The 14418-nt window shown below is 42.6% G+C and overlaps 1 protein-coding gene across 6 annotated transcripts in view; it reads right to left on the bottom strand.

The window, feature by feature from the left end:
- The window catches only part of LYST (lysosomal trafficking regulator), a 295950-nt gene that overhangs the window by 208787 nt on the left and 72745 nt on the right, over window positions 1-14418 (bottom strand). For all 6 annotated transcript variants that reach the window (XM_033936373.1, XM_033936368.1, XM_033936370.1 and 3 more), the window contains exon 6: window positions 594-755. In XM_033936373.1, the coding sequence (XP_033792264.1) occupies window positions 594-755 (162 nt within the window). The remainder of the gene's footprint in view (window positions 1-593; window positions 756-14418) is intronic.

Genomic DNA, 14418 nt, shown 5'->3' with positions numbered 1-14418 from the left:
CTGGGTCCGAGTCAAAGGTAAACCACAACCATCGAAGCTGGGCCTAATAAAAAGTAACTTGCCATGACCATGCTCAAACCTGCAGGGGGTTATCACCATGACTCATGGCTAACATTTGTCACAAGACTACATAAAAAAGAAGAGGTTGAGAAAGAGTAAAGAGAAATTACTTTGGAGGATGGGAAGGAGAGGAAAAACTAGAAAAAGTAATGGAAGGGAAAGAAAGGGAAGAAGAGGATAAAGATAGAAAGAACGAACTAAAAGCATGTAATAGCAAACAGAATATAAGACCAAAATAAGCACACAACCCAGACAAAACAAAAATATAAAAATTCTAAGAACAACAAAAGTCCCTTGGCTCCGTAAATGAATGCATGACAACACATTTTTAAATCTTGTAAGTATTGTACCATTCATTCAAACATAAAGAGGATTAGAGGATATGAATCAATTTCCAGTCTTTGTACTGACAGGGTCTGTGCTCCAAAAGCATGTGGTCTTTGATTTTCAGATAATATAAATGTATATCCACAGCTAGACTATTATAGAAGTTATATTTATAATATCAGCTAAGTGAATTTGATAAGACATACCTTTTCTGGCTTTTCTTCAGAATGATCAAAATCAGCAGAATAATTTGACACAGCAATGCGAAGCAGAGCATCAAACAGAGGCTTAGCCAAATCATTTTCAACTATTCCAGAGCGAGTTAGTTGTTCTCTTATTTCCGACAGTACTTGTTCTACAGACAAGCTCTAAACAAAAACAAAATTAGTTGAGCATATTTTGATATGCATAACTAAATATTTTTTTAAAAAACTTGGAATCCACAAAATAATACCATACATACAAAAAAACATTTACAAAAGAGACTATAGAAACCTCCCAAATATAGCAGGACAGAAAGAAGACTGAAGCAGAATGCATACTTATAGTCAAAGTCAAACAAAAATACATTATATAAATACAGGCTTCAACAAAGATAAACACATTCTTTGCCTAAATCACTGCTTGGATCCTTCACCACTTAGGATCCCTTTTACAAAGACGTGTTAGTGATTCTCCTGTGGCAAATGCACCAAAGCCCATAGGAATTGAATGGGCTTCAGTGAATTTGATGTGGAAGAATAGCTACCATGGATTTGTCAAAGAAGCCCTTACTGTCTCCTGCAAATATTTTATCAATGAGGAATCACTTTCACAAAGTCCAAATGTTAGTGCTAGGCAAACATGTGTATTTATATATTCTGTGCATTTCTCTCTTTATATCAATATTACAACACACAGAAAATCTCTTGTAAATTTTTTACATTCTGCTGTCTAAAAAATACAATTCAAAATGTATTAAAATAAGGGGAGGGGTTGTTACCAACCCATATAAACTATATTTGTGGAGTAATCTTGAAATTAGCAGCCAGCATTTTCCCTGGTATCAACCAGAAACCTCTGAAATTCTTTTAAATCTCAGTCCTCACTGTGACCTTCATCAGAAGTCCTTAATCCACAGCTACTGACTATGAGGGAACAGCTTGAGTGAGGAAGTTTCTTTGTGATGTTTTAGCTGTTTTCATTTTATAATGATGGACCTGACAGTGGCTCGAGGGATATTCAAACACACTTAACTTTGAGATGGGAGGGAGGCAAGATAACCACTGAATAGAGAATGTAATGCAGAGATTTATTACCTTTTTATTGCTTGTCATTTATTATGCCTAATCATAAGAGGAAGCTTAGTGAAACCATCTTCTCTCTGAAACCAAAGACTCCTGCACTTTGGAAGGCTCTGATTATAGCATTTGCACAGCCTATGCCAGTAGAGTCGAACATATCTGCAGTAGAAGGGGAGCAGAAAAGCCTTGACCTGGAGGGCAAGATTTTGCTCTGCCCAAGGATCTCCCATTATCCTTCCAGGACCACAGGAACAGGATGCACTAGATCACTAGGGGAGTGTGGAGGATCTCTTCCTGTTGCAAATATGGCAGGATAATATCTAGCCCTATGTATGTTATCAGCAATGGTGCTCGATTCCATAAACCGAGAAAAGAGGTCACCATGTACCTTAGTGTCTGGAGTGCTAGCTGGTGGTGAATGACTATCTGAAGGGCAGTCTGAAGGAACTGTGGGTCGCTAGAGTTTTTTGTTTTAGACATTGCCTCTGTGTAACCACTGATCCAGCCTCAGGAGATTACACTGGATTCAATTTGGACATTAGCAGGTCTTCATAAGGTTGATACAGCTTTGGGTAATTCTTCCTCTATTAAAGATCTAGAAACTTAGATGGGAGTCCTAGATAAGAAAAGTCATGGATTTGGAAAGTTCTATTTCCCAGGTTAAAACACTCAGGTACAAATATCTCAGGATAAATCATTAATAAGCCATAAGGTGGAATATCTACACAACATGGCTAGGAATTTAATCCTAAAACTTTTGAATTTTCCTTGCTTCAGGACTTTTTCACCTTGAGATTTATTTTATAAATTTGTAAATGAAGTTTTGCATTAGCCCGATAATGGGATTCTGCCATGTCAAAAAATGTATTTCTTCCAGTCTCTGCTTGACTTTCATCTGGAGCTGTAAATCCCTTTGTGGAAGAAGATTTTAATAATTGTTTATTAATATAGATAAACTTATTGCTAGTAAAAAAAAATAAAATCTATTATGTTTTTATAAAATAGTGTCTTGTATGACCAAAACCATTTTTTTCAGCCAGTAATAATAATAGTAATAACAACAGTTTATATACCACAGGACCGTGAAGTTCTATGCGGTTTACAAAGATTAAAAGATGGTAGAAATTGATTGAACTTAACAGAGGTGAAAGAAAGTGGTTAATAGGTCAAGAGAACCATTATTGAAGAGAAAGAGTTGTACGAGTCAGTTGTCTAGATACTTCAGGAACAGATATGTTTTTAGGCGCTTCCTGAATTCCTCATAAGTAGTGGGAGAAAGCAATTGTTCTAGATTTTTACCCCATAATGCTGCCTGATGTGAGAGAAGGTGTTGATGGTGTTTTTTTGAGTTTACATCCTCTAACTGGGGGGTGAGGAAACAAAGTTCAAATGTGAGCTTCTCTTATGCCTGTTGGCAGAGAAGGAGAAAAGGTTAGTTATGTATTTAGGGGCTAGTCCGTATAGTACTTTAAAGCAGAGGTAGGCGAACTTAAACTTTACATGTGCCTCCATCGGTAACCAGTGTAGCTGTCAGTAGTAAGGTGTCACATGATCAAACTTCCTCAGCCCGAAAATTAGTCTGACCGCTGCATTATGCATTAATTGTAATCGTCACATATTCTTTTGGGAAATTGCTAAATAGGCAATGTTACAGTAATCAAGTTGACTCAGTACGAGGGATTGTACCAGAATTCTGAATGCCGACATATCGAAATATGCTCTAATGGATCGAAGTTTCCAGAGAGTGAAAAAACCCTTTCTGATTAAGGAGTCTACTTGGTCTTTCATGGTTAGGCATTGATCTAGAGTTACACCCAATACTTTCATAGTAGTCTGAATAGGGTAACTAAGTTTATTGATGCATAGTGGTGTTTTGGTGTCAAGCGGATGTGGCGAAGCGATGAAAAATTTAGTTTTTTCTGAATTAAGTTTTAGCTTGAAATCAGTCATCCATTGCTCCATCAAATTTAGTGCTTCTGATGCCTTGGGAGTAATTTCCGAGAGAGAGTTAGCAAATGGGATGATGATCGTAAAGTCATCTGCGTAACTGAATAATTTTATCCCCAGTTGGGTTAATTGCGCACCTAGTGAGGACATGTAGACATTGAAAAGCAATGGGGATAGCGGTGACCCTTGCGGTACGCCAGATGGATTGCTCCAGGTATCGGAGAGATCATAATTGAAACGTACTTGATAGGTACAGAACATAAGGAAGCCACGAAACCAGCTCAACACCTCTTCCCTGATACCAATAGCATCTAGGCATTGTAGCATTTTCCCATGGTCTACTAGGTCAAAGGCAGAGCTCATATCAAATTGCATGATCAGGGCATTGAGGCCCTTGCTAAACAATAGACGCAGATTATCTAAGATAGCCACAATTACTGTCTCAGTACTGAACAAAGGTCTAAAACTGGATTGAGTTTCATGTAAGAGAGAGACTGATCAAGATATTCCATCAATTGAGTGTGTACCAATCCCTCCATAATTTTTACAATAAATGGAATGGATGCTATTGGTCTATAGTTGGTTACCAGTGCTGATGATTCTTTACTATTTTTTGGAACTGGGGTTATTAGTGAGGAACTTCCCATTTTTTAGGTTATGGGCTAAGTAGTGCAGCAAAGATAGTTTAAATTCTAATGGCGACGCTTTCATAATTTCTGGGGGACATGAGTATTTGTTATATAGTTTAATATAATTATTCCATTATAAATCTTGAAAGGAACTCCAGATCATGTCTGCTGGTATTTCATTTCCTTGTATGTTAGCTATTTGATGATCACTAGGGTCATTTGTTGAACAGTTGTTTCTTAGGTTTTTAATTTTTGAATCGAAATGCTATGCTAAATCATTTGCAGAGGGTAGTTTAATATTGTGCATGGGTTGCGTGTGGTGTCAAATAAATTTGTGATCAAGTTTAACAGCTCTTTTGTACTGATTCCTTGTGAACCAGTTCAAGATAAGTTGATTTTAGTAGAGTAGAATGCTTTACGTTTGTCTTTTATCAGTAGTTTGTAGATTTTTATGTTAGATCTCCATTTGTTACGGTCTGCCAATTCCTGTTTTTTTCTAAATTCTTTCCAGTCGTCTTACTAGTTGTTTCATTTTTAGAAGTTCGGTGTCAAACCATTTGTTATATTTATTTGCGCTGGTTTTTCTATTTCGTTTAGGGGCAATTTTATCTAAAATGGATGTGCTAGTTTTCATCCAGTGATCCCAAAAATCGACTCCTCCTATCTCCGCTTGCAGTACATATTGTGACCAATATTCTTCTGGTTTAATATAACCTCTTGTGTGATGTTCTCTTTTTATCCTCAGATGTGTTTTAGATTTTAGATGAATCCAGATTAACTTGAAATAATAAGTAAAATGGTCAGACCAGATATCGTGACACCAGGTGCCATCAGGTAAAGAGGTGGCAGGGTCTAAAATTTCCTTTGTGGACATGGCTACCACATCTAAGTGATGGCCTTTTTCATGTGTTTGTGTGGGTAAAGGGAGATTGTAATTAAGTAGGGATAGAAAGTTTTTAAAGTCTTTCGTATCTGGATTGTCCTCTTCATCTAGGTGTATGTTTATGTCTCATGCGATGATATTGTAGGAAGGACTAATTGAATTATGTAGAACAAATTCACAGAAGTCCTCTTTGGCTTTTGACCAGCTTTTCGGTGGGACATAAAATAATATGCAAGATAGGGATTCTTCTAGTTCATTGTTACTGATTTTACAGGCTAAAATTTCTAATTGATTGGTCATTTTGGAATCCAATAGTTCGAACTCAAATCCTTCCTTAAGAATAATTGCTAATCCTCCCCCTTTTTTGCCCTCAGGGTTTAACGCAAGGATTTTAAAATTATCTGGTAGAAGATCAATTATTATTGGATCATCTTCAGACAATAGCCATGTTTCAGTTAGAAAAAGGCAGGCTATTTGCTTGCTGATGACCCAAACTTTAATTAGAAAAGCTTTATTCCTGACAGATCTAGTATTAAGATATGCACAGGGAATAGAAGCGGATGTGATAGGTTTGGTAGGAGTAGTGGTTCTGATAGGTTTTACTTCCCTTATTCTTTTTTTAAGGGTTCGTTGATGTCTTCTTTTATTTGAGATTACATTAATGTGATTTATCCTGTCTTCTTGTGAGTTAATTACGTGCATGATTGATGGATCAGGATAATGGATTGATTGTAACTGTGGATAGAGTGAGTTAACATCTTTGATGCTATCGCTTATTAGATAGATCAATAAGATCAATAGGAAATTCATGTTTGCAGGGTAGTGCGTTTCTTCCTGTCACAAAAGCTATATTAGTTTCCCTAATATTCTTGATTTATAGGTTGTTTGGTTATTAGGCAGATTGATTTAGTTCTTAAGATGACACAGATGGATATAGCACCTAAGATGTAGCCAGTAACTGGTAGTAGTGGTTGAGTTGGGGGGAGTTCGCTCTCACAACTTGAGTCATACATATGTCTAATACATGCGTTCAACAATCATTCCTATGTCTAACACTCACCGGCACTTTTTTTTCCTACCTTCCAAAAGTGTCCTATCCATCCCATTACATTTCTCACTCAAGATCTCCCAACTTATTTTTTTTTTCCATTGGTGTACTAGCCAGCCTTGAATCTGTGACCATCAAATTCACATACAGCCACCTTCCAGGTAGTTATTCTGAGCTACATGACTGCATACACAGTACTGGCTAATACCGGCTGAAAAATAGCCCTTATTACCCTGCTCCCACCTAAGGTTGGCTCTACATGAGTACAGGAAGTCCCCGGGTTAAGAATGAGTTACATTTTTAAAGCTGTTCTTAAGTTGGATTTGTATTTAACTCAGAACCTGTAGATTTTAAGATTCTTGCTGCTTACCTCTGCTCCCAGCTGACAAAAGGAACAACGGTCCATATTAGTGTTCCCTCTGAGGTACAGCATGCACAACCATACACTGTACTTAATGTGGCCAAGCATCATTCCTGAATCTGCTACAGGAGAAGTATAGGAGTCTATACCACTAGAAATACTGCTCACTGAAATCAAATGAAGCCACAACCACATTCTTAAGTACAAGTCATACTTAAGTTGGGTGTCTGTAATTCGGGGACTCCCTGTACCAGCAACTTATTTCCTAGGAAAAAATCGCTATACTGTATGTGACTTATATTCATAGAGCATTGCTGAGATTGTATTATAGATCATTGAGTGTCCTTTATGGAAGAGAGAATTCAAATATTTCCAGATGTTTCTAGCCTGAATTAGAAGAGGAAGAAGTTTTTATCTATGCACCAAGAGATGCATAGATGTCCCAGTTATGTTTTCCTTACAAATGTGTAATTAATGTGAATAGTAGAACACATTTATTCCAGCCTGCTCAATTGTGTACATTTTTCAACAATGAGGAGCTTCACGATTGCTCTATTGAATGAGTTTACAGACGTATGGACAGTTTTAGGTACAGAATTCTGCTCTTACTAGGTAATCTTTCTTATTTCCTATTTGGCATCAGCTTCTCATGATTTGCATTTGTCCTCTCTCTCACTTTTCTGGATGACTGGAGAAGGACCGAGATTGTCTGGCAAAGTTACACGAGAAAATGGAGTAGATTCTGCGCCGTTCACGGAGGAGGGTGTTTATGAGCAACTTGAAAAACTGAAGGTGGACAAAGCGATGGGACCAGACGGGATCCATCCCAGGATACTAAGGGAGCTCAGAGAGGTTCTGGCGAGTCCTATTAAAGACTTGTTCAACAAATCTCTGGAGACGGGAGTGATTCCTGGGGATTGGAGGAGAGCGGATGTGGTCCCTATTCATAAAAGTGGTCACAGGGATGAAGCAGGAAACTACAGGCCGGTGAGCCTCACTTCAGTTGTTGGAAAAATAATGGAAGTGTTGCTGAAAGAAAGGATAGTGTATTTCCTTGAATCTAATGGGTTACAGGATCCGAGGCAACATGGCTTTACAAAAGGTAAATCGTGCCAAACGAACCTGATTGAATTTTTTGATTGGGTGACCAGAGAGCTGGATCGAGGACATATGCTAGATGTAATTTACTTGGATTTCAGCAAAGCCTTTGATACAGTTCCTCATAGGAGGCTGTTGAACAAACTTGAAGGGCTGAAGTTAGGACCCAAAGTGGTTAACTGGGTCAGAAACTGGCTGTCGGACAGACGCCAGAGGGTGGTGGTTAATGGAAGTCGCTCGAAGGAAGGAAAGGTGACTAGTGGAGTCCCTCAGGGTTCGGTGCTGGGGCCAATCCTGTTCAATATGTATGTAAGTGACATTGCTGAACGGTTAGAAGGAAAAGTGTGCCTTTTTGCAGATGATACCAAGATTTGTAACAGAGTAGACACCGAAGAGGGAGTGGAAAATATGAAAAAGGATCTGCAAAAGTTAGAGGAATGGTCTAATGCCTGGCAACTAAAATTCAATGCAAAGAAATGCAGAGTAATGCATTTGGGGATTAATAATAGGAAGGAACCGTATATGCTGGGAGGAGAGAAGCTGATATGCACGGACGGGGAGAGGGACCTTGGGGTGATAGTGTCCGAAGATCTAAAGGCGAAAAAACAGTGTGACAAGGCAGTGGCTGCTGCCAGAAGGATTCTGGGCTGTATAAAGAGAGGCGTAGTCAGTAGAAGGAAGAAGGTGTTGATGCCCCTGTACAGGTCATTGGTGAGGCCCCACTTGGAGTATTGTGTTCAGTTTTGGAGACCGTATCTGGCGAAAGACGTAAGAAGACTTGAGGCGGTCCAGAGGAGGGCGACGAAAATGATAGGAGGCTTGCGCCAGAAGACGTATGAGGAGAGACTGGAAGCCCTGAATATGTATACCCTAGAGGAAAGGAGAGACAGGGGAGATATGATTCAGACGTTCAAATACTTAAAGGGTATTAATGTAGAACAAAATCTTTTCCAGAGAAAGGAAAATGGTAAAACCAGAGGACATAATTTGAGGTTGAGGGGTGGTAGATTCAGGGGCAATGTTAGGAAATTCTACTTTACGGAGAGGGTGGTGGATGCCTGGAATGCGCTCCCGAGAGAGGTGGTGGAGAGTAAAACTGTGACTGAGTTCAAAGAAGCGTGGGATGAACACAGAAGATTTAGAATCAGAAAATAATATTAAATATTGAACTAGGCCAGTTACTGGGCAGACTTGTACGGTCTGTGTCTGTGTATGGCCGTTTGGTGGAGGATGGGCAGGAGAGGGCTTCAATGGCTGGGAGGGTGTAGATGGGCTGGAGTAAGTCTTAACAGAGATTTCGGCAGTTGGAACCCAAGCATAGTACTGGGTAAAGCTTTGGATTCTAGCCCAGAAATAGCTAAGAAGAAAAAAATTTAAAAAAATAAAAAAAAATTTAAATTGAATCAGGTCGGGCAGACTGGATGGACCATTCGGGTCTTTATCTGCCGTCATCTACTATGTTACTATGACTGAACTCATGTTTATTTCTTGTATTAATAATGTTTATTTCTTTATGGTATGGAGCGCATTTTCTATACAAAGAACGTCTTGTGCAAATAAAAAATAAAGCCTAAAAAACTCAGAATTTTTCTTATAGCCTTCCCCAAATCTATTCTGGAGTGTCACATGATGGCAAACTGAAAGACAGTTGCACTAAACCCACACTGCACTCCAAATCCAAATGCTTTGGACTAGTTTTTGTGCATGTGTGGAGCAAATAGATAAAAAAGGCAGGCAGTACCTGGGTTTTGGGAGTAACAGCCAACCAAATCTAAGAGAGGAGGTCAGAAAACTGCACACAAGAAGGCTGGGCTATCTGAGATACAAAATAGACCCAGTGATCCCAATATTGATGGGCACCACAGAGATGATTAAGGAGCTCCTGAGTTCTCTTTCTGCTAAAATTATGACCAGAGTCAATGATGTGCCCTTAAACTATTGGAAAGGGCCGCAGCATCTAAATAGCACGAGAGGTGTTTCAACCATGTGTAGTCATGCTTTTAAGGGGATGAGATCATGGTGGCTAGTCAATCTGGTAACTTAAGGTGCCTTAGAAAAGAAAAATAAAGTATTATCAGAATGCTAAGAAGGTGCTGAAAACTGATATCAAGGTTGTGCTATAGAAATAATGAATTGTTGTTGTAGTATCATGCAAGAGGTAGACTTCTGGAGTGCTCTAAAGATGTGTGTACAGTTTAAGCAGAAGTGGATCTCTCAGGTTCTGTACATGGACTGATAGAGCACAGGAACCAGGAGAGGGAAATAGGACGAGAGTTATAAATAAACAGATGAATAACTTTCAAAACAAGCTCTGGATTTTGGCAACTGAACCGACAGATCTATTTTTTTTTTTTCATCATTCCTCCATAGAGTTACAGAAAGTACACTAAAACTTTGCTGGGGTTAAGAACCAACTGAAGGGGCATGGCCTGAAATTTGTGCTACTGTATCCTGCCAAGATGACCTTTTGACACTGTCAGTTTGTGTGATTTGCCAGGGAAATGTTTGGGAATGCATAAGGTTGTACAGAGCGCAAAGGTGGAAAGAAAGTTGTGTTTATAGTGGGGATATGTGGAGTTAGTTTTGGTGTGAGAGAAATGTGTGGCAGAATCTTGGACATTATATTACGATGCTATGGGGGAGGCATTGGCTTCCACAACCGAGAGCATTATTCGGATATTATAATATAGCCACGCCTAAACCTAAAGGAATGACAGCTTTTGTTACTAGAGTGCTTTTGATGGGAAAGAAAGCAATTCTTACTAACTGGCTGTCCCAAGATCCCCCTTCTAATGCTCAATGGAGAATCTTGATGATAATTCACGCTACGCTGGAGCGGAGACAGGTGGGAGACTTGGATCATGGGCCAGGTCGTGGATTCCATCAGACCTGGGAGTGTTTCTGGCAGGACCTCACACCATATGCTCGAAGTAGACTCTTGAATCAATAGTTTTACTTTTTACTCTTAGTTTTACTGTGGCATTGGACTCTTGGGGTGGGGAGGGATGGGAAGGGAGGGAGGGGGGGTACTTGCAATGTTATTTCCTGACGATGCTTTTTGTATTTGTTTGTTACTTGTTGAAATAATAAAAATCATTTGAACATAGAATACTTGTGGGAGAAGTTAGATGGGTATAAGGGACATTTCTAGAAGGTATTGATGGGAAGGGAGTTGCAAGCTGTTTGGAGGAATGAAAGAGCCTGATAGCACAGTTACTTACCGTAACAGGTGTTATCCAGGGACAGCAGGCAGATATTCTTAACGTATGGGTGACGTCACCGACGGAGCCCCGGTACGGACATTTCTCAAGTAGAAAGTTCTAGCTGTCCGCACCGCGCATGCGCGAGTGCCTTCCCGCCCGACGGAGGAGTGCGTGGTCTCCAGTTAAGATAAGCCAGCTAAGAAGCCAACCCGGGGAGGAGGGTGGGACCTAAGAATATCTGCCTGCTGTCCCTGGATAACACCTGTTACGGTAAGTAACTGTGCTTTATCCCAGGACAAGCAGGCAGCATATTCTTAACGTATGGGTGACCTCCAAGCTAACAGAGAGGGAGGGGGGATGGTTGGCCATTTAGGAAAATAAATTTTGTAACACAGATTGGCCGAAGTGTCCATCCCGTCTGGAGAAGGTATCCAGACAGTAGTGAGTAGTGAATGTGTGAACTGAAGACCAAGTGGCCGCCTTGCAGATTTCCTCTATAGGCGTGGAACGGAGGAAAGCCACAGAAGCAGCCATAGCTCTGACCCTGTGGGCCGTGACAGCACCTTTCAGTGAGAGGCCGGCCCGAGCATAACGGAACGCAATACAGGCAGCAAGCCAATTGGACAGCGTTCGTTTAGAGACAGGACGACCCAGACGGTTAGGATCGAAGGACAGAAAAAGCTGAGGAGAGGAGCGGTGAGCCCTAGTGCGGTCAAGGTAGTATGCAAGGGCACGCTTACAATCCAGCGTGTGTAACGCCTGTTCCCCAGGATGAGAATGGGGCTTTGGGAAGAAGACAGGCAGCACAATGGTTGAGGTGAAAAGCTGAAACCACTTTGGGGAGGAATTTAGGGTGGGTACGCAGAACCACCTTGTCATGGTGAAAAACAGTGAACGGTGGATCGGCGACCAGTGCATGCAGCTCACTGACCCTCCTGGCAGAGGTGATGGCAATGAGGAAAAGCACCTTTCAAGTGAGAAGTTTGAGCGAGGCAGTAGCAAGAGGCTCAAAAGGAGGTTTCATGAGGGTTGAGAGAACCACATTCAGGTCCCAGACGACAGGAGGAGGTTGTAGAGGTGGTTTGATATTGAAGAGGCCTCTCATGAACCGGGAAACTAGAGGATGAGCCGTAAGAGGTTTTCCGAGGATAGGCTCATGAAAAGCAGTGATTGCACTGAGGTGGACTCTGATTGAGGTAGACTTGAGGCCAGCATTGGACAGAGAGAGCAAATAGTCCAGTAGAGTTTCCACCGCCAATGAGGTGGGATTGTGATGATGCAGGAGGCACCAAGAAGAGAAGCGGGTCCACTTCTGGTGGTAACATTGGAGTGTGGCGGGCTTCCTGGAGGCATCCAAAATGCGACGGACAGGCTGGGACAGATTCTCCGGAGAGGTCAGCCCGAGAGAAACCAAGCCGTCAGGTGGAGTGAAGACAGATTGGGATGCAGTAGAGACTGATGCCGCTGCGTAAGCAGAGTAGGAAACACAGGAAGAGGAATGGGCTCCTTGGAGCTGAGCTGAAGCAGGAGGGAGAACCAGTGCTGTCGGGGCCACCGGGGAGCGATGAGAATCATGGTGGCCCTGTCCTTGCGGAGTTTGAACAAGGTCCGCAACATTAGAGGCAGTGGAGGAAAGGCATAGAGGAACCGATCCGTCCAGTCGAGCAGGAATGCATCCGGGGCCAGACGATGTGGAGAGAAGAGTCTGGAACAGAACTGGGGCAGCTGATGGTTGTGAGGAGCTGCAAAGAGGTCCACCTGCGGGGTGCCCCAGTGAACAAATATGGAGTGGAGTGTGGGAGGGTCCAGGGTCCACTCGTGAGGTTGAAGGATGCGGCTGAGATGGTCGGCCAGGGAGTTCTGTTCGCCCTGGATATAGACAGCCTTCAGGTAAAGATTGTGGGCCGTGGCCCAAGTCCAGATACGGAGGGCCTCCTGACAAAGGAGGCGAGATCCGGTGCCGCCTTGCTTGTTTATGTAGTACATGGCGACTTGGTTGTCTGTGCACAGAAGAACCTGAGGGTAGAGAAGGTGCTGGAAGGCCTTGAGTGCATAAAACATGGCTCTGAGCTCCAGGAAATTGATGTGATGTTGACGCTCCTGAGGAGTCCATAGTCCCTGGGTGCGTAGATCCCCTATGTGAGCTCCCCATGCATAGGGGGAGGCATCTGTGGTGATGATCATGGAATGAGGGGGTAAATGAAAAAGGAGACCCCTGGAAAGATTTGAGGAGTTCAACCACCATTGAAGAGATTGCTGAAGAGATGATGTCACAGAGATGGGATGAGAAAGAAGGTCCGTGGTCTGTGACCATTGGTAGGCAAGGGTCCATTGAGGTATCCTGAGGTGGAGTCGCGCCAGGGGAAGCACATGGACTGTCGAGGCCATGTGGCCCAGGAGGACCATCATCTATCGAGCAGGGATGGAAGGAAGCAGAAGCACCTGCCGACAGAGGTGGAGCAAGGTCCGGTGCCGGTCGGAAGGAAGGAACGCCCTCATCAGATTGGTATCGAGAACTGCTCCGATGAACTAAAGGCGCTGCGTGGGAAGCAGATGTGACTTGGGGTAATTTATCTCGAATCCCAAGAGATGGAGGAAAGAGATGGTTTGATGAGTGGCTTGCAGCACGAGCGGAGATGTAGTTGCTTTCACCAACCAATCGTCCAAGTAGGGGAACACCTGCAGGTTGTGGGACCTGAGAAAGGCCGCTACCACAATCAGGCACTTGGTGAACACCCTGGGTGATGATGCGAGACCAAAGGGCAGCACTTTGTACTGATAGTGGTGATTCAGTATCTGGAATCGGAGGTAGCGACGTGAGGCCTGATGGATTGGAATGTGAGTGTAGGCCTCCTTGAGATCCAGGGAACATAGCCAGTCGTGTTGAGATAGAAGAGGATAAAGTGTGGCAAGGGAGAGCATTCTGAACTTTTCCTTGACCAAACACTTGTTGAGGTTCCTGAGGTCTAGGATGGGACAAAGATCTCCCGTTTTCTTGGGTACCAGGAAGTAGCGGGAGTAAAATCCCTGACCTCTTTGGTCTGGTGGAACTTCTTCGATGGCATTGAGGAGGAGAAGGGATTGGACCTCCCTGAGGAGGAGTGGAGTTTGGGAGGAGTGAGAAGCAGACTCTATGGGAGGATGGTCCAATGGAAGGGTCTGGAACCTTAGTGAGTATCCGTGACGGATGATGTTGATGTGATGGCCTCCCAAGTCTGATGTGATGGCCTCCCAGCGTTGGAGAAAGATGGTGAGACGGCCTCCAATAGGTTGAGGAAGAGGCATCGAAGGTTGGAGACTGGCTATGCCCTGGAGAAAGGAGTCAAAAGGGCTGAGGAGGCTTCGTCTGAGGAAGAGGCTTGGTCGCTTGGTGAGTTTGAGAGCGAGCCTGAGCGTGCTGTTGTGGGTGAGGACGGCGAGATTGCTGCTGAGGAGGATTTAGCGGTCTGGCAGAGAATCGACGTTGATAAGAGGACTGAGGCCTGTATGGTCGTGCAGGTGGAGTCTTCTTTTTAGGCTTAATGAGGGTGTCCCATCTGGTCTCATGAGCCGAAAGCTTTTGTGTTGTGGAATCTAAAG

Source organism: Geotrypetes seraphini, chromosome 3, assembly GCF_902459505.1.
Source record: "Geotrypetes seraphini chromosome 3, aGeoSer1.1, whole genome shotgun sequence".
Classification (NCBI taxonomy): domain Eukaryota; kingdom Metazoa; phylum Chordata; class Amphibia; order Gymnophiona; family Dermophiidae; genus Geotrypetes; species Geotrypetes seraphini.
Note: the sequence above shows the minus strand (reverse complement) of the source record. Positions and strands in the feature narration are given on the sequence as shown.